This window comes from Sceloporus occidentalis, unplaced genomic scaffold (assembly GCF_023333645.1).
Source record: "Sceloporus occidentalis isolate IW3139 unplaced genomic scaffold, rSceOcc1.0.p SCAF_5, whole genome shotgun sequence".
Classification (NCBI taxonomy): Eukaryota; Metazoa; Chordata; class Lepidosauria; order Squamata; family Phrynosomatidae; genus Sceloporus; species Sceloporus occidentalis.
The window spans coordinates 161,791,867-161,819,173 of record NW_028316985.1 but is presented as its reverse complement, the minus strand read 5'-3'; the positions used below and the strand labels follow the sequence as shown (position 1 = coordinate 161,819,173).

General features: G+C 38.9%; 1 protein-coding gene across 3 annotated transcripts in view; it reads left to right on the top strand.

The window, feature by feature from the left end:
* The window catches only part of LOC149313056 (protein transport protein Sec24B-like), a 55,330-nt gene that overhangs the window by 7,961 nt on the left and 20,062 nt on the right, over window positions 1–27,307 (top strand). For 2 of the 3 annotated variants that reach the window (XM_089525980.1, XM_089525982.1), the window contains exons 2-11: window positions 935–1,627; window positions 3,339–3,500; window positions 9,655–9,759; window positions 14,874–14,954; window positions 16,490–16,680; window positions 19,358–19,533; window positions 23,707–23,809; window positions 25,165–25,291; window positions 25,497–25,606; window positions 25,871–25,983. In XM_089525980.1, coding sequence (XP_089382106.1) covers window positions 935–1,627; window positions 3,339–3,500; window positions 9,655–9,759; window positions 14,874–14,954; window positions 16,490–16,680; window positions 19,358–19,533; window positions 23,707–23,809; window positions 25,165–25,291; window positions 25,497–25,606; window positions 25,871–25,983 — 1,861 coding nt within the window. The remainder of the gene's footprint in view (window positions 1–934; window positions 1,628–3,338; window positions 3,501–9,654; window positions 9,760–14,873; window positions 14,955–16,489; window positions 16,681–19,357; window positions 19,534–23,706; window positions 23,810–25,164; window positions 25,292–25,496; window positions 25,607–25,870; window positions 25,984–27,307) is intronic. The other variant, XM_089525981.1, reaches the window with a different exon arrangement.

The following is a 27,307-nucleotide window of genomic DNA, read 5'->3' as shown; positions in this document are numbered from 1 at the left end:
TCCGCTGGGCACAGCCGTGTGAAGGCTGCGCCCAGCGGACCAAACCAGGAAGGAGCTCCAAAACGGAGCTCGTTCCTGCTCTGCGCTAAGGGCGCACTAGGCGCCCTGGCGCGGAGCGAAGACGTCACTTCCGCGCCGCCCCATATAGAGGCGGTGCAGTCGTGACATCATCATGGCGGCGGCCATGTGGAACGCCCGCTGCCATTTTGTGCGCGCTCCGCGCGTCCTAGGGTTGGGGGCGTCCGGAAAGGATGCCCCTTTTTAACCCTAGCATGCACGGAGCGCGGATTAAAGTGCCCGTCTGTAACGGGCCTATCTCAACAACTCATATGGGCAGTTTTGGATATTGGAGTATTTCATATTTCCAGATAAGGAATACTCAACCTGTATTTATTCCGCATGATGCTACGGTGCAAGACTTGTAGAGAAAACCTGCCCTCGACTTATGTATGAGGCCGACTTATAGTCGAGTATATACGGTAATAGCAATGTGGTAAATCATTCATGTAGCCACTGCTTTCTGTGCTAACTACAGGATTCAAGACTTAAGGACAGCCCCACATAGAATACAGTATAGCAGTCCAGTCTCAAGGTTACCAGCATATGGTTCATAGTGACCAGCTATCTTAGACTAGAAACATATGAGATACACACATGCCTTCATGTGTGATATGGAGATTTCATGTAGTCTCAGTTTTTGGTACTTTGAATTGTGCAAGTAATTCCAAAAGTTTCACTTAGCCTAGTGGTGTTATTGAACCTTTGGACAGATTGCTTGGGAATGGGTGTATTAATTTTTGCAGCAGCAAGCATACAATAGAGAACCTATTCTGGTATGAGTTTCCTTAAGATCATGACCTTTAAAGGAGACTCCACACAACTAATATTGCTCTTTCTTTCTTTCTTTCTTTCTTTCTTTCTTTCTTTCTTTCAGGACCAGCACAAAATCAGATGCAGTTCTCTCCTGGATATGGATCATATCCTCAAAACTATAGTGCTCCTTCTGGACAGTACTCACAAGTGCCCAAAAAAGCTATCCCTTCACAGCTGGATAACCATTATTATTCTGCTCATTACTCAGTACCAGCACAAAATGTTAATGCACCTTCTGTGACTCCCAAGATGATGAATACACAGGGATCACAGTACCTGTACAATAGAGCACCTCATCTTGCCGAATCATCTGGACCTACCCAAGGAATGATTTCTTCTGCATCTCCATTACATACCAACATTTCCCAGTCATATTCCTCATTTGGTAGTCCGTACAGTAATTCAGTTTTGCACTCCAATAGCTCTTCAGTTCCGTCTCAGGGATTTGTTCATCAACCCAGTCACTACACCATGCCTGCTGTTTCTCCTGCTGCTTATCCTAATGTTTCATATCCTTCTGAGTCCATTCGTAGTCCATATGGGCAAGTGCCTACTTCCCACAGTGTGCTAGCTCTTCCAAAAGAGGCAAACATTTACTCTAGTCAAAACAGAGCCCCAACTACAATACAGCAAACAGCTCCTGTAGATTACAACTCTGCCTCTTGGCCCACTCCAGAACTCCAGCTGGCTCAAGAGAATCATAATGTGAGCTTCGCAGGATCATTGCCTGAAGGAAGCAACCCAGTGATCACAGGTATTTCACATAGATCCAAAATAGACCTGATACAGTTTTTTGTTCATGTGTTTGCCCTATTTCCATGAGTGAGGGTGGGTGTACTTCTCATAAGAAAAGGTTATGCAGATGAAGAGAACTGAACCCTCTGCTCAACACTCTAAGCACTTTTCCCCTTGGCCTGGCCCATTTTTCCTACTCTTGAAATGCTGATCCCTTTCCTTGTAATGACGGGAAAGCTATAAGCCAGGTGTGTCTATTATGTGTAATCGGAGCATGTTCTGGTTTGTTCAGTCTTAGAATGCTGTTGAGAACATAATTGCAGTAATGTTTTCAAGATTATCTGCCACCATGTAATTCAGCTGTATATTTAGAAGAATGTGAATGGATAACTTCAAGATTCTAATAATACTATTGCCTGGAGTAATGAAGATTGGTATATATTAAGCTGTCTGGACTAGTGCATGACTAGCCACATAGGATATTCAGACAGCGTCATTTTACTAGATGTTTTCTATTGTTTTCTGCTGATATTAACATAATAGTTGTAGAATAATGCATTTATTTTGATTTATAGTTCAGAACTTAATCTTACTTCTCAGTCTAGAAGTACAGAGCCCTTCATAAGTAATAAAGAAGAGGGTTATAGCACATTCAAAGCTGACCATTTTAGTGTGCCCTTACTTTTTATGGATTTGTCCACTCTTCATCAGACACATGAAGTGTTATCCTTGATTTACAGGGTATGTGTGCATATATATTGGGGGTTGGGGAGAATTGTACATTTTACTCTTGGTATTCACTTGGTATCCCCCTGTGGATACCAAAATCCATGCATGCTCAGTCCCATTATATACAGCAGTGTAGTAAAATGGTATCCCTTATATAAAATGGCAAAAATCAAGGTTTGTTTTTGAAATTTAAAAGCATAGTTTCAAGCTGTGAATCCATTGATGCAGAATCTTTGGATATGGAGGACCAGCTGTACACGAAATAAGAACAATTCTTCAAAAAGGGAACTTCATCTGTGACTTCCTTATGAGATTGCTGAATTGTTTTGTTTATAAACCCATCCACCTTTTTTACCAAGTAATAATAATATAATAATAATAAAAATTTATTTTTATACCGCTTTTCCGCGATGATCAAAGCAGTGTACAGAAAATGCAATAAAAACAACAATACAGAATAAAAATTTCAATAAAAACATAGCAATAACACTATATTAAAACATTACATTAAACAAATAAAACCAATAAGACCTAAACAGAATCTTAGGGTAACATTAAAAATAATTGCAAAAAGTACCTCATACTTATCTTGAGCCTTATCTTGAAAAGTATTACAAAAACAGGAGAGGACTCTTAGGATGCATGCATCATTTAAATAGCATACCTCCAAAGAGACCCGAAGCAGCTTTATTTTGGCAGTCTGTAACAGGCCATAGAAGAGGATTCTGCCTACTTTCTCTACTATGGAAACAATCCCCCCCACCCCAGTAATCTTGGACTCAATACAGTGGGGTGTGTGTGTGTGTTTTCTGCTGATTGAGGATTCCACTTACACATTTCTTAATGTAGATTTCAGTTCAGAAAATCTTATGGCACAATAAAAAATAGTTTTTAAGGTGTTGCACAATAGCGTTGCTTCAACAGGTTAATATAGTCTATGGAAACTTAATCAGTGTAACTGTTCCCTTGTGATGCATATTTCATATTTGTTGGTATTTCAGGGTCTCTGCATCCCGTAAAGAAGAACATTCAGCCTGTGAAGCCTACCCAGGAAATATCTTCAGCTGTGACTTCTTCAATTATAACACCTGGTGTTGAGAAAACCACAAAACCTGTCACTTCATCCTCTCTCACACAACTGTCAGATCCCTTGCTTCATGAAGGTACAGAAACTGGCATATGGTTAAAACTTTTCTGTGGGTTTTGAATTTGCACTAAAGTTTCAATATATTGATTTGAATTGTGAAATCAAAATCAAGCTTTGCTGTTACTATTCTTGTGGTAAGAGTAGGACAGGTTCTGTTACTGGGATTGTGATGTAATATGTGCCAATAAACTGATGTTTTCTGCAAAGACATCCAAACAGACATGAGAGGTGCATAGTAAGCCATCTCACTTCCTAATAATACATAAAATGACATGCCTAATTATAGTAATTTGACTGTAAGTTTGAAGATACAGATGATACATCTGAGAGAACAGACTGTAGATTATATAGGAAAAAAATTTTAAAACCAAAAATGATCAAAAATCCCCACCCTCCCCCCAATACATTTCTGGCTAGGTCTCTGGGGATTGGGGCTCGCTAAATCTAGTATGTTCAGATAAGTTGAGTAGGAGAACTAAATAGTCATCTGACTGACATCTGTTAACTTTCCCCCCTCAATAGAACATTAATAATGGCAGCCAGATAGGAAGCCACACACTCTAAACTGGCTTTTGTGGCAAGACTCAGTTTCTAGCTCTAGTTCTAACTGTGCAAATATATGAATACAAGCAGTTGTATTGGTAAAATAAGTTGCAGGTGCACCCCAGTGTTTGTGGTGGCACGGCTTTCAATTGAGGGATTCCTAGTGTGCAGAATTATTGGTATGTGGAAGCACTTTCCTGTGAGAGGCTGAGACTTGGTTGACACTATGGCAGTCAAGAGTTGAATTGTTCCTCAGGTGTGACTAGATAAAGATTTTAAATTGTTCAAATATAAGAAGGTGTACATGATCTCTGCTATCCTTGGCTAAAATAAATTAAAATACTAGAATGAATTGGAAAACATCAGATTCATATTTGAATATGGTTTGGAAAACTATCTGCAGTCAAAGAAACTTAAAATTTGTTCTTATTTCCAAACTTATATTTTATTGGAGTCAGGGTGACCAGATGACCTCCTTTTTCCAGATATGTCTTCCATTTCAGCCTTCTGTCCAGGAGGAATTCCAAAATTTTGATCTACAATGTATTGTATTTTATCGTTGTTAGCCGCCCCGATTGACCTCAAGGGGCGGGATATAAATAATCTTTTATTATTATTATTATTATTATTAAATGTCATGACACATGAATTTATATTTATATTAGTGTTTTCAGTTTTTATTTGGTAGGCCTACATTTTTCTTAAATGTCCTACATTTTCCAGCATCTTGTCCTCCTTTTTGGTTAGGACATCTAATAATAATAATACTGTTTATTCTGGTCACCCTGATTAGAGTCCTCAATGGGTTGGATAGTATCCTTCACCCTGTCTAATCAGCCTGATTGCTTGCAGATTTATTAAGAAACAAGTGCCATTTATTTATATTGGAGTAAACATACTTGAAGTGTTCATTAGAGTGCAACTTTAGCCCTGTTTAGATTTAGTCCATAATACTGTGCTCATAGAATTGTAGAATTGGAAGAGACCACAAGGGCCATCCAGTCCAATCCCCTGCCATGCAGGAAGTCTCAATCATAGCATCCCCAACAGATGGCCATCTAGCCTCTGCTTAAAGACCTCCAAGGAAGGAGACTCCACTACACTCTGAGGGAGCGTGTTCCACTGTTGAACAGCTCTTACTGTCAGGAAGTTCCTCCTAATGTTGAGATGGAATCTCTTTTCCTGTAGCTTGCATCCATTGTTCTGGATCCTATTCTCTGGAGCAGCACAAAAGCTTGCTCCCTCCTCAATATGACATCCCTTCAAATATTTAAACAGGGTTATCATATCACTTCTTAACCTTCTCTTCTCTAGGCTAAACATCCCCAGCTCCCGAAGTCGTTCCTCATAGGGCATGGTTTCCAGGCCCTTCATCATTTTAGTCACCCTCCTTTGGACACACTCCAGTTTCTCAACATCCTTTTTTAATTTTGGTGCCCAGAACTGGACACAATATTCCAGGTGGGGCCTGACCAGAGCAGAATAGAGTGGCACTATTACTTCCCTTGATCTAGGCACTATACTTTTATTGATGCAACCTAAAATTGCATTGGTCTTTTAAGCATTGGCCTTTTTAGCTGCCACATCACACTGTTGACTCATGTTCAACTTATGGTCTACTTGGACTTCTAGATCCCTTTCACATGGACTCTCGTTCAGCCAGGTGTCACCCATCCTATATCTGTGCATTTCATTTTTGCACCCTAAGTGCAGTACCTTACATTTCTCCGTGTTGAATTTCATTTTGTTAGATTTGGCCCAGCTTTCTAGTCTATTCAGCTCATTTTGAATTTTGATCCTGTCCTCTGGGGTGTTTGCTACTCCTCCTAATTTGGTGTCATCTGCAAATTTGATATGTATGCCCCCAATTCTGTCATCCAGGTCATTGATAAAGATGTTGAATAGCACTGGACCCAGGACAGAACCCTGTGGGACTCCTCTGGTCACTTCTCTCCAGGATGAAAAGGAGCCATTGTTGAGCACCCTTTGGGTTCGGCTGGTCAACCGGTTACAAATCCATGTAACAGTTACTTTGTCTAGCCCACATTTTACAAGCTTGTTTGCAAGAATGTCATGGGGAACCTTGTCAAAGGCCTTACTGAACTCAAGATATACTATATCCACAGCATTCCATTCATTGACCAAGCTGGTAATTCTATCAAAAAAAGTAATTAGATTTGTCTGACATAACTTTTTTTTCTGAAACCCATGTTGACTTATTGTGATTATGGAATTGCCTTCTAGATGTTCACTGACTCTGTTTAATGATCTGCTCCAGAATCTTTACTGATATTGATGTCAGACTAACTGGACGATAATTGCTGGGATCCTCTTTCTCCCCCCCCCCCTTTTTTTTTTTTTTTTTTTTTTTTTTTTTTTTTTTTTTTTTTTTTTGAAGATGGGGACAACGTTTGCCCTCCTCCAGTCTGCTGGGACTTCTCCTGTTCTCCAGGAGTTCTCAAAGATTATTGCCAATGGCTCCTATATTACATTTGCCAGTTCTTTTAATACCCTTGGATGTAGTTCATCTGGTCTTGGAGATTTATATTTTTTTAGATTAACCAGATATTCCTGTATTATCTCTTTACTTATTCTGTGCTGAAATTCCCCTGTTCTGTCCTCTGTAACAAATATATGTTTGCACAGCATTTTCTAGGTATTGCCCGATGGTTAAAAGAAAAGTTTCTGTTGACCTAGAGAAAGTTTGGAAGTATGTCTATTGTATAATTATGATTTTTCCCCTTAGTGCCATGTGTATATTTTTTGACAAATGTAAATGTTTATTGGCTTGAATCCATATTCTGTGAATGAAAGAAGGTTAGTTGAACATAACAGATTTTTTATTGGTTATGCAGATCAGTGTTTTGACTCCCTTATTCAAAAAAGATTCAAATTTATTAGCATTTTAAGTTTTTAATCATAGCAGTGATGGCACAAAGGATGTTTCATAGCATACTGTATATGCTATGTTTTATTTATATAAGCACTGCCCAGTAGGAAAAAGATTAAGTTGCATAGAATCTCTTTGCTGTGATTGGAAAGAGTTTGTGAAAGAGTCACTGTCTTCTTTATAACAGATAGACAGCATCTTAGCTTACTTGTTATACTATTGTTTGCACATAGTAAACACTCATTCTTGTGCTAGCACTTTGGAGATTAATATTGGATGTGAAAGTGTAATTAAAATTTATTACTTGCTCATGTTGAACCATAAAAGCCTTAATAAGTTTTTTAAAAAACAAAACATGTCTCTGCAAGATTTTTTAGTTCTGTTTTTTTAATTTTCAGATTTCCTACCTTCAGCCTTGGGTGTCTATTAATTTCCACCCCAAAAGATATATTTTCTGCAATAATTAGCCAGCTGGTGGGTTTTTTAAATGTTATCATTTATTAATTTGAACAGTTATACCCTGCCAGAACAGCTTACAAGCACCTGCCCTCAGAGTTATACTCTGAAATTCTAATAAAACACACAGAAGAAGTAAGGGATGGGGATGGAGAAAGAAAAAGTAAAGTTTTCATAATGAACAGCTGAATGGAAATGGTTCTAGTAGTCTTTTAGCATTGTTAATGCTAGCTGAGAATTGAAGGGAGGAGGAGATATTTTATGCTGCTGTTGGTTGTTTTCCTCTCCCCAATACACTGTGTTTCAGCAGCTGCTGTGCCCTTCTTTTGTAGCCAATCTTTTTTAATGTCCTCTTTTCATAAGTAGAGGCTGTGGACCTCTGGCTTCTTCCTGTCACCTACAGGTTGCTCAACTCAGCTATGAGGGTAAGGCCCTTGTGTAGCTGATTGCTGGAAGGAACAGTTCTTAAACTGCACCTGAGTCAAGGCATGATAAAGAAGGTGCCTGCTTCTTTTCTCCCTCTGGGACTAAAGCAGTGGTGTGATCACTAGGGACTGACTACACAGTATGCCAAAGAAAGAGTCAGTTAACTGTAAATGTCTGGCTTTAGACTTTCCAGGGAAACATGATCCCAGACAAAAATGGGGGTTTCTGTTTAGGATGGAGTGGTGGGCTAGGGGACCACATTGGAGGAATCCAACACCACACCTAGCTCTGCCCATGCGCGCGCACACACAAATCAAGAGATGCCCTCCCCCCAAAGATTGCATGGCCACCATATTTTTGGCTCTTTCTGGACCATTTTAGGCCTAGGGGAGGCATTTTTTAAGAACAAGAACTGAGTATAATGGTAAATTTTGTAATACACATTTTGACCTCTTTGTGGGCCAGAGAGGCTCCAAATGTTAAGGAAATGCCCTTTGTATTCCCACATGCCATTTTGGAGCAAAGAATTTCCCTGTCTTCAATTTTTATCCATAGTGGAGTCATGCCACAAAAACAGCTGTATGGGTTGGACAAGAGCTCATCCTAGGCCTAATCATAATTATAGTAATAAGTTGTTATCCCAATCAAAACATTTTTGCAGTACATGCTTGTGGGTCATATTTCAACAGTTCCAATTGATGCAAATTCAAAAGGGAATAGATTCTTATGTGCCCAGCAGTAATCCATGGTAGCACATTGATGACCAGCTAAAATAGTGTCTACCCGCTCCTTAGATGCAACCTAATGTCACCATGCAGCACTTTTGTCCTTTGCAAAGAATGCCTCACATACCTCATCTCTGCATTACACTTGCTGTGTAACATACCTTTCCTCTGCCCTTTGCAAAGCTCACCAAATCTTTTTGGTAGAAAAAGCCTGCACAGGATTGCAGAAGTTTGTTTCAGGACTCAGAACAGGAGACAAACTGAGGGATGAAACAGACAGCCAATTTGGGGTGGCTTGGAGCTGCCCCTTTTAGGCTGGATTGGGAATGCGGCAAACAGATGCTGCTGCCAAAATCCAGCCACTTGCTGCCCCAAATGGGAGCGGAAAAGATCTTTGATTTGGGGAGGGAAAAAACCACCCCCTTGATGCTGGAGCTGGCTTTTTGATGACTCCCGGGTGAGGGGCATCTAAATGCCATGCCTCTAAGCTGAATAGAAGCCAGCTGGCATGTAATTGTCAGTGTGGCTTTTGTCTGTCTTGGGGGCATGGTACATCTAAACGCCACGCCCCCAAGTTTGCGCAAAGCTGTCTTAATGCAGCTGTCTGTTTCGGCCCTAAGTGGGCTTTATGACTTCGAGGCAGGGATGCTTGCTTCAGGACCAAGAGGAGTGGAAGGGGGAAATGCTTGCTCTGGGCATCTGTGCTAAGACAGATGGCAGGCATAGGGAGGGGGGCGCTGATTGCTCTACTACAGATAACAGTATGGGTTACACAGTTCCTCCATAACAAGTACAATGATTATTTCACAAATAACAAGTACAATGATTATTTCACAAATTAACTTGTAGTTTAAGATCTTCATAACTCTGAAAAGACCTTTGTTGGATATATTGTATTCTTATTCTACTACATTTCTTTGTCTGACACTAATGCTTAATTAACCAAGCCCCAGCATTAAAAATTGCTTGCTAAACTATGTAAACAGAACTTTTCTAGCCTTGACTCTTCATATCAGGATGTCCTTTGCAATGCCTGGTTTTGGTGTTACTGTTGATGCTCTGATTTGTGCTCTCTGTTTCTCACCTTTCCTGTGTGTCTGATTCTTGTGTTTGTGCTTTCCACTTCACAGGCATGCAGTTTGATGGATATGTTAATAATCAAGCTAGCTCTCCAGCAACTCCCTTGTCATCAAGTTCAGATGATGAGGAAGAGGATGATGAGGATGAGGAAGCAGGTCTGCTTTAGCTTTGCACCAGTATTTCTCACTTTTCATACTCACTATTTTGATGACATTATTCCATACCTTGAACAAAAGTACATAAACAAGTTAACCTGGGAACAATCTTAACTAGTTGAAGGCAAAAAATTTGTTGTGTTTAGTACTTAGATATAGAAGAGGGAAAAGGTTGTCATAGTTTTCAGCACATGTTAATGTTGTCATTGCAGCAGTGATCTTAGTGATCTTCCTTTGTGAAGATAAAAGTGACACAGAACTCTTCCTTTTCTGTTAAATTAATATAATTTGACATACTTCCCATATCAGAAGATTATACATAACCAAAAGGTTACAAAATATAGAACTGTTTTTGTGTACGCTCGGTTCTATCTTTTTTGAAAACAGCCTTTTGATCTTCTTGTGCAGACATACTTTTCCATGTAATAAACTACATGGTAATGTACTTGCCAGTACTTGTCATGTGTGTCATGGCCTGTTGCAATAAATTTATATGCAGTGTATTTCAGATTAAGTGAGTTAAGGCAAGTTTGGAAATGAATGAAACAAAAATGTGATTAAATTTGAGAGTATCATAGTAAAGCTGTGATTTAGAGACTTTTTTTGAAATGAAGATTTTTAACATGATATGCTTGCTATTAAAATAATTCGTGATAGTTTTAGCAGTAATTTTTGTAGGTAAATATGTCTCTGTAAATATTTATTTTTAAAGTGTCTCTGTACCACATCCTAAGATGTGAAAATGAAAAAACAAACAAACATCAAAGTAGTGCTGTTAAGTTGCTTATGCACTTTTGTGTATATTGTGTCTGTGTGGGAATATTGACACTTTAAACTGAAATCATTTTGGTCCACTATACCTGCATAACAGTGCCAGTTGTCACAGCAGAAAGATAAAGCCACAGTACAGTGGCTGTGATAAGTAAGACACTGGAGAAACAGTTACTTGAAAGAGACAGATTTTATCTGCCTCCCCTCACTACTACTGCTTGACCCTTGAAAAGTACAGCCACTAACATGATGCAGCAACAGGAGTCTGACTGTTGTGTGCATGGGTGTTTGTCCAAGAATATGTTGATGGTTTTGGAAATATCAAGGTTGCTTATCTCCTGCACTGATCCACATAAAATTCATTCTTCATTCCAGTGTAGCAAAAGTATTTTCTCCTGTTGTCTCCCCCATTCTCTATTCTCTTATACAAAATGCCATCCAGTGCTGCATGTTAATGTTGTATGCCCGGGGTTTTTTTTGGCTAGATGAAAAAGTCTCCAGTTGTTTAGCATGTACACTTGGTCTGACTTTGTGCAATCCATTTAAAGCAGATTAAAAGCTTGATACTAATTATGGTCTCCCAAGGATAAAGCCATCAGTCTCCTAAGAACAGGAGATACTGGTAGACTGAAGCTATTCATGACTCAAAACTACTAGGAAAACATTGTTCTTCAAACTTTTTGTCACCTTATTTTATAGAATAATTTAATGCTAACATAGTTTTTTAGCCTGTTCTCTTTTTCAGTCCACTGCACTTGGAGTATTTGGAACAGGGCTAATCAAAAGTTGAATTGAATTACAGAAAGTGTGCCTGTAGTTCATAGATGAGGTAGCTGTCTGAAGTAAAAGAAGTCTTGTATCAAACTTTAAATTGTTTGCTTGTAAGAATTTATGCTTAATTATACTTGGAGAAAATCTATGGAAATCAGTGAAATTTAAAATACTTGAGATGAATTTAAAGTCCTGCATTTTATCTAAAACACTGTAAGAATCATCTAGTAACTGCTTGTTAAAAATAGGGTGGAGGCTTTTTTCTCCCCCCCCCCCCCCAGACATTTAATTTTGGTAATTTTTGAGGCAAATCTGTGTTTCAGACCTAATGATAAGACTGTTGATTAAAATATGAAGATTTCATTTTAACTTTTATAGTTTGCCGAAGCCTCCTTAGCAAGTGGCAGGGACTACCATTGCTCTTATAAATCACCTCAGTCTTGCAAACCAAGTCCGTTGAGAAATTTTCAACTTTGTAATGGAAGTACAGTCATCCCTCCATATTTGCGGATTTGATTATTCATGGATTTGATTAATACGTTCTCTCTAGGAATATCTAGGTCCTCCAGTGCAACTCGATGGTCAACTTAATGAAAAGTTGCACTGAAAGTCCTAGAGGTTCCTAGAGAGAATACTATACTGGGCATTTGAAGCTCCTCCAGTGCAGTTCTATGGTCAGTGTCTGTCAGATACTGACCACAGAGCATCACTATAGGACCTAAAGATTCCTAGAGAGTTGTCCTCTCAGATAAAAACATGGTGTTTTTGTTATTTGCGGTTTTTCCATATTCACAGGGGTCTTGTGCACCTAACCCTAGCAAATATGGAGGGACAAGTGTATAGTGAAAAGAAGAGTAAAGATTAGGTGTAAACTGAGTCCCAAAACACACCACAGAAATAATCCAGTTAGAGACCGCTTTAACTGTCCTGGCTCAGTGCTAGGGAATTCTGGGAACTGTGGCTTTGTGAGTCATTTAGCCTTCTCTGTCAGAGAGCTCTAGTGCCACAATAAACTACATTTCCCAGGACTACTTAGCACCGAGTCAGGTCAGTTAAAGCAGTCTCAAATTGGATTATTTTTGCAGTGTGTTTTGAACCTTAGTCATGCTTTCGGTGAGCGACCAAAATAATATTGTTGACTTAAATTCCATTGATTTGAAGGGATGTTCAACATAAGATTTAAATCTGGGTCTTAGCATGTGTGCAGGCAACAAGTAAGATCAGCAATTTAATGGAGACTAAATTCCAATGAATCTGCATTTAACTTTTATGTAAAAATATATTAAAATATTCTAAAAATTTACAATAAAAATAAGATTAATATTTAAATGTCACATTTAGGGGATACTGAGACTATTAGGTACATGGAAGACAAATACTTTGAGGCTACAATCTCTGATCCTTTGTACAGTATCCCAGGATATATATTATCTCATCCTCTTAGCTCAGAAAAATGGATCTTCCTTGCTTAGAGGAAGAGATCTGATCTCAAAGCCACTCATATCTGCTATGGAAAACTTAATAACTAGAGGTTCTATGATGTTAGAACTCCAGAAAAGAGAGAAAGGAGGTGCAACAGGAGGGGATCCACAGATTTTTGATCTGCAGACATACCTCCAACCAGCTGCAGAGCTGCACCATCCCTGGACCTAAGGGCAAAGATAGGAATTCATGTATGGGTTCTGAGGCTTTTTAATCAGAGTGTCCCTCACCCCAACTGTAGTTCAGTTATTATTGATTGCATCTGCACTGCAGAAACAATCCAGTTTGATACCACATCAACTGCCATGGCTCAGTACTAGGAAATTCTGAGAATTGTAATTTGTTGTGGCACCAGAGCTCTCTGACAGAGAAGGCTAAATATCTTACAAAATTACAATTCCCAGAATTCCATAGCATTGAGCCATGACACTTAAAGTGGTGTTAAACTGGATTATTTCTGCAGTGTGGGTGCTGCCACTGTTTCCTCGTTTCTGCTTTGCTGGTCTGACCCAAATTAAACCTTTTCTATTTGTAGATGACATAATACAATAGGGTACGAATTGTTCTACTGAAATACGAATGGCAATGTAAAGGCCTAGAGAAAGATGGAAGGGATCTCTCCCCCCGCCATGTGTTTTCAATTTTTTCAGAAGATGTTGAAGATAAGGCACTCATATTCCTTTCTTTTTCCAGAATTATTTCTAACCATGCTTAGGACTTGGAGATGTTGCAGAATGCATCTTCAGATATTTGGTTGAGAAATACAGCCTAGGGGCTTATCCCTATAGCAGTAGGGTGGCAAGGCCTTTGCCATGACACAGTATCTGGCCTATCTTGTTTCTTGCTGCTTTAGACTCAACTATAACATGTGAAAAAAGCTGGTTTACTTGTGAAAATATTAAGACAAAATCTAGAAATAAACATGACATTTGAAAGGCGAATTTGAAAGGTATTTCAGTATGGACATATATGAGTTTTTAGACCTTCATGAAAATTTTCAGCAAATATTTGTAAAAGTTCAGAAAATGAGGCAGAGTTCATGAGCCAAAGTTAGTATTTAGTGAGACTTGCTCCACCACGTTTTTACCCTGGAAATAAGTGCTCTTTGTGTTCATTTCTTGTTTTACTATAATTTTTGTTTCTGGTTTCTCCTTTTCCCAACTTGAACTTTTTGTTTGCTTCTCAAACTCTCATATGCAAGATTTCTTAAGAGTAGCAGCAGAACTCCATTTGAAATCAATTAAAATAAATTCAGTTAGTAAACTTGTTATTACTTTCTGAATAAACCATACTTTTAAATTTGGTGTATGCAAATATGTTAATTTTATGAGGAAACTGTTATACATAATATAGCTTTATGTTCTTTTCAGTCTGTTAATGATACTAAAAAAAGAGTGTTGCATTTGTTTGTTTTTTTAAATGCCTTCCAAAATTTTCATCCACCTCCCACCAGGGGAGAATTTAAAAATATATATATTCCTGATACAGTACAAAAACAGTTTTGTAGTACCTTTAAAGGCTATGTAATCTATATTGTCATAAGCTTTTAATAATTAGAGTCTACTGGTTGCATTTTGTATTGGCCAGAGCTAGTAGGAGTGTGTGTGAGCATCATAAAGGCTGTAAAATGTAAGCAGTATAGTCTTGGACACCTTTGTGCACAGACTTCCATTATCTCCGGACTTTAGAGGGTGCTGTGTCCTTGCTTATCCTTGCAAAGTACTTTAATAGCAAATCATAAGAAACGTGTATCTAGAGAGAGGGAAGAAGGGAACAGATTCAAGCATCAATGAAAGAGTAAACTAGACATGTTAAAAAGCTTTTAAGGTCATTTGTTTAATTAACTTTGTCCTTTGTATCTAACCTTTTAATGCATTTTAGATGGGGTAATATACTTGTCTAAACTGGCAGCTGTTGTGTACAAATATTGAAATTAAACCTCTGTCTTCTATTAGCGTATGAAATTACCAGTATAGATTGAAATTCCCCACAGCTTTCTTGCAGTTTCTTAGCAGGCAATAGTAAACATCTGTCAACATGCAAACATTATCCACTGAATAAATATGTGTATTTGTGTGTGTTCCCTTTAGCTATTGACAGTTCTTCCTCTACAACCAGTGCATCTCCTGTTCTCAACAATTATGATAGTCTTGAAGGAGGTGGCTATCCAGGTGAATTGTGTTTTATTTAATTTTTTTAATTGATGTTAAAGAAATGAACCCAGTGAAATGGTTATAGACATGAAATGTTTGTATAACACAGATGTACAGAAAAAACAGGCACAGAAAGTGGACATGTATCCGTAAGTGATTTGCTAAGAGTTCAGGTTCAGACAAAACACACTTGTTTCAATTGAGGTGGGCTGCTTTTGTCATGTGTGTGTGTAGTTTCATTAGACCACCTTCTTCAGGCCCACAGCACACTCCTGGCACTGTTGCTGAATTTGCCATGATCGTGGCTACAGCAAAATCAGGTTCCCAGAAGTATCAAGCAAACACAGTTCTCCTTAAAAACAAGGTGAGCCCCCACACCTTGTTTACAGTTTAAAAAGTGATACACTACAGCAATTTCAAAGCCAAGATTTTGGGGACCTTTACAGACAACTGAGAGGAAACCTGCTGCCCACCTTGAGTTCAATGACTGGCTCAGTTCTGGTTTTCACACTATATATTTTCAAATCGTGAAGGGATTCTGTAATAAATACAGCAATCACAGTTCCTCAGAAATAAGTTGATCTAATTTTAGTGAGATCTGTTCTTATATGTGTGCACAGAATTTTAAGCTTTTATTCTTGAAAACACAATAATTGGTTATTCTACACTTTTTAAAAAGTACAGTTGGCATTTGAATGTACAGCAAAGAGTTTCATCTCATATACAATAAAGCCACAGTATCTACAGGGGATACTTTCCCAGACTAACTGCAGATAGTGAAAATCACAGATAATAGTGGACCGTATATTTCTGTTGAAAGCTGACTACAGAGTTGTGGTGGAGGATCTTGGGATGTCTAGAGAGACCATAATTTTTCAGAAGGGTAAATGAAACCATTGGATATCAGTCCCATGGATATGAGGATCATACTGTACCTTCTGAAAAGCTTACTGGTTAATTGTGTTTTAAGGATGCAATAAAATGTATACAGTACTTAATTTATAAGATGACACTTGTACATAACATATAGTGGTTCATTATGGAAGAATTGGTATTATTTCTTCATTTGTATGTCCTATATCAGTGATGGCGAACCTATGGCACGCGTGCCAGAGGTGGCACTCAGAGCCCTCTCTGTGGGCACACATGCTGTTGCCCTAGCACAGAGTTTGCCAGAGTTTCTTACTAGAAAGCCAGAGGGACATGGCACTTTGCAATAAATAAGTGGGGTCTGGGCTGATGTTTGGGCATTCGGTCTGTAAAAGGTTCACCATCACTGTCCTATATGAAATATAATTTGAAATGTGCTTAGCTTTTAGAAATTGGGTACCGTAGTTAAGCACAATTGTGGGCTTTACTTGCAAAAATTGATAAAGCTTTATACTATTCATTTTTTCTTGTATGTGTGGAGATTATTGTTAAAGTCAAGTTTACTCCTTTGTATAATTAATAATATGATATATTCTCACATTCATCTGCTTTCATTTTGACCTTTGGTTTTATGAAGAAAAAGGTAATGTTCTAAAACCAGTGGTTTTTTCCTTCCTGTTTAGAGGAATACTCTACAACAAATAGCCCGGCTCTTGTTCCTTCAGCATCCCAGACATCTAAAACCTCTAAGCCATTTGGCTATGGGTACCCTATTCTTCAGCCTGGCTACCAGAATGTAACACCACCTTTACCACCTCCTGCTGTGCAGACAGGTGACTCTGTATATAATTCTGGATTTCCTCAATATTCACAGGTTAGTAATGAGAAATCCTCTTTGCTTACTTATAGTATTTTGTGGGAACATAGGTGGATTAGAAAATATTAGGCAGCTAGTTATGTACAAATTAGATTTTGAATTCTAGTTGTTTGAATGCAAAGTTGAAATGTTCTTTGTACAGAAAGACCATCAAATTAAGTAAGTCTGCATCACCTATGTATTGCCCCCCTGCAACTAGTGGGGTATTTACACGATTCTTTTCAGGATCATTCTTGGGATGGCAGCATTTTCTTTCAGATGAAAGCACCCCAAGACTTACGGTGATATTGTAAAATATGTTTGAAGAGGATTGTAGGAGAAAAGGAGCCAAAGCTAAGAGCATACTTTGGGTGTTTACTAAGCCTAGGATGTGCCAGTTACTTCTGCAGTCCAAATTTCCTATTGTCTACCATGACAGGGACCACCTTTCTGTTCTCTACATGATTCCCTGACTATGATTTGTAGTGTTTTGCAGTATATCTAGTTGAGTGATCAGTTTATAATCTATTCTAAAATTAGAGTGGCCCATGAATAACAGAATTCTCTGCATGCCTGCTCAAAAATTAATTAATTACTTTTCAAGATTATTATCCCGCTGTTCAACCAAAAGGGCTCTTAAAACAGTTTATATTTGGTTAATAAGAATAAGACAGTGTCTTCAGACTTACAGATGTATACACATAACACAAAAGGAAAAGGCAAGGGAAGTAATGAGGAGAAAAATATTCAAGCAACAATTCTGACACAATACCATATTTTCCGGCATATAAGATGACCGGGCGTATAAGACGACCCCCAACTTTTAAAATAAAAATATAGAGTTTATGATATACTCACCGTATAAGGCTACCCTTCTTCCTCAGAAACCGGCAACCGGACATGCACGCATGCGCCGGCTTCAAGGGGCCTCCGAGGGCCCCTTCAGAGCCGGCGCAAGGCTGCCAGCTTCCCAGGCCTCTGGAGGCCTAAGAAGCTGGCAGCCCCGAGAGTGCGCGCGCTGGCTTCAAGGGGCCTCCGAAGGCCCCTTAGGAGCCAGCGTGAGGCTGCCAGCTTCCCAGGCCTCTGGAGACCTGCAAAGCTGGTGGCTAAGTGCGCGCACGCTGGGCTCAACCCGGCGTATAAGACAACCCCCAACTTTTGACCCAAATTTAGAGGGTCAAAATGTTGTTTTATACGCCAGAAAATACAGTAGTTATAGTTATCAACTGAAAACATTTCAGTGATAGGAGGAAGCTGGCCTTTCATCAGACCTCGTAAGGGATGCCTCTTCTTCTGTCTTCCTTTGCTTCAGCTCAATTCAATCTTAATGAGTTTAATGAAATTTACATCCTGCCAAACAGGATTGGAGCCTTAATCAACCTACATTGCAAAATATCAGTGCAAAAGTTTTTTCTTGCTTGCTATGCATAAGCAATATAACTGAGAGATTCACATCTCATCAGTTAAGAAGATAATCTTTCATGTCTTTGGCTAATCATAATTGCCTGTGTTGGTGTCTTGATGATCATGTGTAAATTAACCTTCTAAGTTGCATCCTAACACAATTATACATAAAAATTCCAATTTAATTTGAATGCACTCATTCATTCAAATGTATGTATACAGGAATAACTGACTAAATTGTACAATGCAGTTGCAGCATGGGGTTCAATCCAAAGAACTATTCACACAATCCAGCATGTAGTTGAGCTTTCCCATTTGGCATTTACTGTAATTTGAGCATCCATGAATGGCCCTGCCCCGTTCTCCTCAATGGTAGTGTGTGCACACAGCTGTGTCACCATTGCAAACAACAGGATTTGAGGTCCTGCAGATTTTGCTACTCTCAAAGGACATGTGTGTCCAGAATTCTTCATCAACCTGGTCCAGCTGGCTGGAGGTTCAGGGAGTTGGAAGTCCAACAACTTCTGGGGACCAAGGTTGGAAATCGGTAGTCTAGAAATTCTTTTATGTATGGGCCAAGACATTTTTTGTAATGAGACAGCACTAAAGACTCTGGTTATTCTGCCTAAAGTAGTCCAAGAATGGAGGTGTATAGAAGAATTATTAACAACCCTGAAAAACTATAAGAGGTATAAGCGAGCATATCTGTCAGAGGATCTGTCATGAATCTTGAATGCCTGGGTGAAATGTTTTATGACTGTAGATATGAGGAGAGGAGGGAATGTGGAGGCAGGACTCGTTTGTGGAATAAGGGTCAAAAAATTTGTCCACGAAAGGGGGTCAGTAGAAGGTAGAATGTCGTGGGCCCTCTTCATCTTCTAGCCTATGTTTGCAAGGACTGGGAGGATGCTGAAAGGGAAGGGCTGTGGTAGGGTTTCAGTGAAAGGAGGAGATGAAGGCAAATAGGGTATGGGACAGAAAGTGCCTCTGCTTCATTCCCCCCTGAGCCTCTTTCCATATGCCACCGCCTACCCTGGTCCTTGGGGAGGGGAATAGGGGGAAGGAAAATAAGCTTCTGCCCACCTTCTTCTGCCAGTGGATCTCTTTTATTTGTAGAATAAAAGATGGGTTAGTGAATTGGGAGGTGGGGCGGGGGCAGTGGGACCCTTTGATGAATTACACTTCCTAAAAATAGAGATCTATAGGAATCATGGGGGATGGGAAATTAAACAGTTACTTATTAAGAGGCTAATGTGTACAGTCAATGCTTATTTCAAATGTTCTTTTGCAGCAATATCCTACCATGAATCAACTGTCTGCCAGTCTTGGAGGACTAGGTATACAGCAGCCCGAGAGCCTGAGACCAATCATTCTTACTCAAGATAGAAATATTCTGCCTATTGTTTCAACTCCAGCTCCTGTGCCTAATTTGAATTCAGACCTGAAGAGATTGAACTGCAGCCCAGAGTAGGTATAAAAAAATCCAGTCTTAGGCATGCTTATAGTCTTTTATTGGTTTTATTGGTATTTGTATGAGAAAATGTCCCTGATTAATGTCTGGATTTGTGATTGTTTTAACACTTATTTTTCAGAAAAGATTCATATATGTGCCTGGTTTCTTTGAAATATCTACTTAGAGCATCTGGAGTCAGGCCAGCCATATGTCTTAAAATGGGTTGGTTAAATTCAGTTTATCAGCAATGAGCTGCCTCCCAGCCCCATACGTTGTTGGTTTTTTCTGTCACCCCACCCCCTAAAAAATGGGGATTTGCCACTCATGAAAGGTTACAAATCACCTTTTAAATAGGCTGTGAATTTTCCCTTCATTCCCTGACACCATCTAGTACCCATTTTTTCACAAACAGAAGTAGACTTCAAACCCATGATGGATTTCTAAAAATTTATTTTTATTTTATTTGGCATTTCTGATGATCCACATGTTTTCCAGGCCCACCAAAACTCCCTAGCCCTGGTAATTAGAACAAAGTATCATTTGGTTGTTGTACCTAAGCAGTGGGCTCACACATTTCGTTACTTCCCTGCTTCATAGCAGCCATGAATGCTTTTGCATGTATTGTCCAAATCAAAATGTATATAGGTTGAGAATCTGGAATTCTGAAAGCCAAAGTAATTTAAATCCATAAGGACACCTTTGCTTTCTGATGGCTTGATGCACACAAACTTTATTTACTGCACAAAGTTATTAAAAATATTGTATATAAAACTATCCACAGACTTTAAGGTGTATACAAAACATAAATGAATTTCAAGTTTAGGCTTGAGTCCCATTTCCAAGGTATCTCATTATGTATAAACAACTATTCCAAAATCTGAAAAACATCTGAAATCCAAACACTTTTGGTTTCAAGTATTTTGAATACAAGAGACCCAACCTGTACTCTATAGACACATGCGATGCCTGGGAAGGCTTCTCTGAACAGGTTGAAAACCATCCTGTTCAGAGAAGCCTTCCCAGGCATCGCATAATTGTCGCTTACTATCTGATGTTCTGTTGTTGACTGTTTATCGATCCATTTCCTGTATTGCTATGTACTGTATATGTATTATCCTACTTGTGAGTATGTATTTTCCCTGGATAATGATTAACCTTCCATTTTGAAGCCAAGCCCTCCCTCCAGTCCATCTGCCTTGGTCCAGGTCTCGGAGGTAGAGAGGAACTGCTGGACCTCTTACCCTTTCCTGTCACCACTCCCTTCTCCTTCTGTGTCATGTCTTTTTAGATTGTAAGCCTGAGGGCAGGGAACCGTCTAACTAAAAAGATTGCATGTACAGCGCTGTGTAAATTTACAGCGCTTCATAAATAAAGGTTAATAATAATAATAATAATAATAATAATAATAATAATAATGTGTGAGTCTAGAAATTTTAATCAAAAAATTGACCCCAAAAACCTGTGTCATCTTATCTATGGACCAATATAAGTTGTTGTTGTTAACTTCCCTCAAGATCAACTCATGGAGACCCTGTGGATGAGACATCTACAAGACTCCATGTCCTCCACTGTCCTGCTCAAGTTTTGCAAGCTCATGCCCATGACCTCTCTGATTGAATCCACTCATCCAGTATGTGGTCTTCTTCTCTTTCTACCTCCCTCTACCTTTTCTAGCATCATTGTCTTTTCCAATGATTCATGCCTTCTCATGATGCAACCAAGGTATGCCAACCTCAATTCATTCACCCTGGCATCCAGAGAGAGCTTGGGCTTACTCTGTTCTAGAATCTATTTATTTGTTTTCTTAACTGTCCGTGGCATTCTCAGTCTCCAGAATCACATCTCAAATGACTAGCAAAGCAGATGCCACAAATGACTAGTGAAACACCTCCCCCCCCCCCCCCCCAAGACGCCTGGCTGCCCAGGCGTGGGCTGTCTTCTGGGTGCTCTGACACACCACAGGAATGCCATAAAGCCATGGCAAGGCAGGAAAGGTGCAAAAAGGAGCAGCTATTTGCCACTTCTTTTTGGGCTGGCGAAAGTCTGATTGGGGCCACAGAGTGTGGTTTCTGTAGCCCCAGTCCAGCTTTCTCAGAGGTGGCTTTAAGCCACCCCTTTGGAGCAGCCTGTTTCACTCCTGAGTTGATTTTCTATCTATCAGCTTTCCTCACTGTCCAGCTCTCACGTGCACACATGATGATGGGGAGTTCAATTACTTGGACGATCTTCACTTTTGTGTTCAGAGTTATATCTTTTCACTTTAGGTTCCTGTCCAGTTCCTTCATAGCTGCCCTCCAGATCCCTATTCTTCTTCTAATTTCTTGACTGTAATATTCATTTTGATCAATATTTAATCCAAGATATCAGAATCCCTTAATTTTTTAAAATTTCCTTGTTATCTATGATGAATTCTTATAGATCTTCCACGGTCATTATTTTTGTTTTCTTAATATTCAGCAGTAATCCTCCCTTGGCACTGACTCCTACTCTCCTTCAGTAATTGTTCCAGGCATTTGTTGGTTTCTGTTAACAGTATTGTGTCATCTGCATATCTTAGGTTGTTAATGCTCATTCCTCCAATCTTCCCTCTTCCTGCCTCTGAGTCTAAGCCTGCTCTGCATACAATACTTTCTGCATACAAATTGAATAAATAGGGTGATAGAATGCAGCCTTGCCTGACTCCTTTACCGATTGGGAACCATTTTGTTTTTGTGTATTCAGTTCTGACGACGGTCTCTTGTCTTGAGTACAGGCCACACATCAGGACAATCAAGTGTAGTGGCACTCTCATTTCTTTGAGAGCATTCCATAGCTTTTCATGGTCTGTGCAGTCAAAGGCTTTGCTGTAGTCAATAAAGCATATGTACATTTTCTTTTGAAATTCCTTGCTGCACTCAATTATCCATCGTATGTTTGCAATGTGGTCTGTAGTGCCTCTTTCTTGGATCCAGCTAGCATCTCTGGGATTTCTAGTTCCATATATGGTAGGAGTCTTTGCTGCAGAATTTTGAGCATGACTGTAGGTACTGCAATCTTTTGTGTCTCCCTTTTTGTGTATAGCGATGTATATTGATCATTTCTAGTCTGTGGACCACTGCTTTGTTTTCCATATTTGTTGGCAGATTTTAGTTAGAGGGGGAGCTGATTCTGTCTCTGTGAATTGTAGTAGTTCTGTTGGTATGTCATTTGTCCATGGTGCTTTATTCTTCCTAATTGTTCTGAGTTGACTTTCACCTTGCTTTCCAAAATTTGAGATCTATCTCCCTTTTCTTTTTCTTCTTATATTTCTTTAACTGCTTGAAGGGTTTTGTTTGTCATCCATTGTTCTTCTCTTTCTTTTTGCTCACAGTTATCTTTCTGTGTTCCTCTTTGACTATATCTCTGCTTCTATTCATAGTTCTGGTTCCTGGTCAATAGTGCAAATCTGTTTCTCACATTTTCTTTAAATTCTGCTGGAATATTCTTCAGACCATATTTTGACATGGTTATTGATTTGGTATTCTTCAGCTTTATTCTAATTTTGGATCTTAGTAATTCATGGGTTGTGCTGCAGTCTGTGCCTGGTCTTTGTAAATACTGTACCTTAATTCTTACCCAAAAAAAGGAATCATCCCCTTCTCTGAGTAGGGTGACAAAAGCCAAGAGCTTAGTCCATTCCAAGAGAACCTAAAAGAAGCACTAATCCCCTCTACTGTCTCTGCTGTGGTGCCAGATCTTGCACCATGCCTGGGTGGGAAATTAGTGGTGGTGGCAGGAGCTCTTTAGCGCTTTCCTTCAAAGGAACACTGACAGAGTTTGGGTAATAAATATCTCTGCCTTTTCCTTATAGTATTTTTCTCACTCTTTGCAGCATGTTAGAAAGATGTAGCTGTTGGAGCTCTTCAATAAGAGATAGCTTTTTTGTTGTTGCATGCATCCCAGGTAACAGTTCAGTCCACTAGAGCCATTAGAGGGAGATTGGCAAAGGATGAGATTGTTGCATTATGTGCCTCATAGGAAAACTCTCAGTAGGAAAGTTATTAAATTTTTGAATATTACTTTTTAGTATCTAAACACTTTCATCATATAAAGGTACACAGTGATAGATACTAGATTTTTTTTAAATGATGAATATTGGAGAAGCACTAGTACTGTGTATGGATCATAATATTTGAAGCCAATACTACCATTTTCTTCTTCCTTTTTAGCTCATTTCGATGCACTTTGACAAATATTCCTCAGACTCAGGCATTGTTAAATAAAGCAAAACTTCCTTTGGGGTTGCTTCTTCATCCCTTCAGAGATTTAACGGTAAAATCAATTATTTTATTCCCACATTTTTGTTTAACCAACTTGAAATGAATTGATTAAGTTCTTGTTTATATTTTCAAATCTGTCAGAGTGAACTTGTACTTTATATTAAGATGGTAAAAGTAATACTGATTTATGATTATATTGAAACCCATTCAGAACACTGGAAATTAGAGAGAAAATATTTTCAAAGGCAACCATCACTGTTTTAAGCATACAGCAGTTCTAAATAGATTTATGTGTGTAAAAATGGCAGAGATTTTAGTAAAGCTGACTCCAGTCAGTTTTCAGTAGTCGTCTTTATACCCTGATCATTAAGCTGTTTTCGCTTTCTTGATCTCAGTTACCTTAATAGGGATGAAAAGAATATTCAGTCAGCCCTCTGTATCCATGGATTCTGCATCTACAGATTCAACTATCCATGGCTTGAAAATATTCCACCCCCCTCCCCCCCCTAAAAAAAAATTCTAAAGGACAAATCTTGATTTTGCCATTTTATGTAAGGGACATCATTTTACTACGTCATTGTGTATAATGGAACTTGAGCATCCATGGATTTTGGTATCTACATGGACTCTTGAAACTAAACCCCAGCAGATACTAAGGGGCCATTGTACTATTCCTGCTTCCTCCCCAACCCAGACTCCCTCTTTTCCTGCCTTTCCAACACAGTCTTTCTGACAATAGCAAGCAGAAGAACAAGAGGCAGCTGAGTGCAGACAATTCTGATTTTTTTTAATGGCCTGCACACAACAATGACATTGCACTCTGAGACATATGGAGGACATCTGGGAGGTCCCAAACGACGTTTGCATTGTACACTGAGTATCAGACTATAATGAACAATGATCCTCCCTCCTCAGCAGCACGTTACCCTCCTGTCAGCCACTGCATGACCATGCCAATAGTAGGGGTAACTAAGTGAGGATCACCACTGGCTCTGCCTGTGTTTAATGAACAGTGGTGATCCTCTTTGCTCAGCTGCTCCTTCCCACCAGCCACTACAATGGCCACTGCAGAGTCAGGAGGCAGCTGAGCAAATATTGCTGCCCCAGGAGGCAAAGACTTTCTCCTTTCACAAGAACATCTTCATGAACTGCATAATTTTCAAAGACATGCCTTCAGCAGGGAGAAAATTGTTTATTCATTCTCCTCTGGGAAAAATAATTTAAAGAAGTACCTCCCGAAATATAATTGACTATTTTCCTCTGGTATTAATCTGAAATGTACATATATAGAGGATTTGGGTTTATTGTTTGCAATATAGGGTGCCTTGAAGTAGAAGAACATTGTCAAAAAAATATTAATAAAGTTTTCCTTCAGATTTATATGCTGCAATTTTCTTTACTCTTTAGCAATTACCGGTGATAACATCGAACACCATTGTGAGATGTAGATCATGCAGAACATACATCAACCCTTTTGTTTCTTTTATTGATCAGAGGAGGTGGAAGTGTAATCTGTGCTACAGAGTTAATGATGGTAAGTAATAAAGAGTGAAGATGCTATTGTGTAAAGGAGTGTGTGGTAGTTGTCAGAAGCCAAATTTCTCCTGATGCTGCATGGCACTCACAAGGCAAGGAAGTGTTTCCCATGGATATATTTGCCCTATAATTAAAGTTCTATATGCCTTAGTTCTACTAGAAATAGCACCTGTATATTTTGACAATGAATTCTCTTTATCTAGTCCCAGAAGAATTTATGTACAATCCTCTGACACGGTCCTATGGAGAGCCTCACAAGCGGCCAGAAGTCCAAAACTCTACGGTGGAGTTCATTGCTTCTTCAGACTACATGGTAAGTGTACACTTTGAAATATTTGGCTATGATAAAGACTTCAGTGATTTGAAAATATTTCTGATTTGGTGATGAAGGGAATTTAGTTTTTAATTCTTTCAGTCTCTAATATTTCAGACTTTTGTTTTTCTCTTTAAGGGTGGAAAACAGTGGGGCTGTAAAGGACCTAGTTATAACCAAACAAACAACTTATGGTAAAGAATAAAAAATGTGAAGAATTTTGTTAGTAACAGTTTTTTTTTTTTAATGGATTTTATTTTACAGCTTCGACCTCCTCAGCCGGCAGTGTATTTGTTTGTGTTTGATGTGTCACACAATGCAGTAGAAGCTGGGTACTTGTCAATTGTATGCCAGTCTTTGCTGGAAAACTTAGACAAGTAAGAAACTTCTTTTTGCTTGTGTATATTTATAATATAGGTACATTCAAATAATCATTAATATGGCATATTTCCTGCTTCACATCCTTGTGGACCCCAGTTACCAGGTATCTTGTTTGAAAAAACCACCCTACTAGCTTGTTACCATGTGTACACATGTCTAAGTCATGTGCATATACCCACATGATACCTAGGATCCGAAGTCACAGTACACTACTGTGGAAGGAAGGAAAAGCAGGAGACAAAAAGACAGAATTGAAAATAGCAGATTTTACAGTTAACTGCACATATAGCAAGAAATAAATTAACATCCAAATGGGCTGATCAGTCTTTTAGTTAAATCTCTAGCGAAAAATGAGGGTCAATACAATCATAGAGACATAGAAGAAACTGAAGCCTGGACATTACATGTTTTTAATGAAGGATGTGAAATAAAGTGCTGCTCACAATGGTAGTACATGGACTGATGCCAGTTCATGAGCCATCTCTGGCAAGTTTTTAGGAAAGAAAGAAAAATTCTAGCAAATGGTCATGAATATGGTATTGATCCCTGGAATATCTGATAGCTTGAGATGCACTGATGTAGAAGGGAGCTTTTCCTCAAGGGTCTACAAAGTTCTGTGAGTTAATCTTTAGGTTCAGAGAGTAGGATTGTGTAAATTCCTCCTTTTTAATAATGGTTGGTTATGCATTGTCAGACTTTTAGGAAACAAGATAATAATATATTATCAAGTAGCAAGCAAGTACATTTCTATACTGCTTATCAGTGCACTTAAGCACTCCCTAAGTAGTTTACAATGTGTAAGCTAATTGCCCGTAACCAGCTGGGTATCCATTTTAACCACCTCGGAAATATGCCAGGCTGAGTTGACTCTGAGCCGCTGGCTAGTATTGAATCACAACCTTGTGGTTTGTGAGTGAGTGACTGCAGTACAGATATTTAAGCACTGTTTCACCAGTGATTAAATGCCTGTAAAACATCTGAAAAAACATTGGAAAACATCTGAAAAAAGTATATTGTGGGTTTGTTGTTCCCTGGTTCTTTTAACTGCATGGTGCGGAATATAACTCAATTTTAGGTTCTTCTTGACACCCCCAATCTGTTGCAAAAATAGAATATGCTTATCCGTATAGGAATCTCTCTCTCATGCACAGAAAGTAGGTGAAAAACTAAACTGGCAAAACTAACTTCTGTGAATAATTCCTTTTCAAAATCATGGCCAAAAGAGAGGTTTCTGTAAGATCAAAACAGCAAGCAGAAGGAATTTAGGTGCTACTGAGGACTTAGTTCTCCCACCATGAGTGTCTGGTACAGAATTCAAGA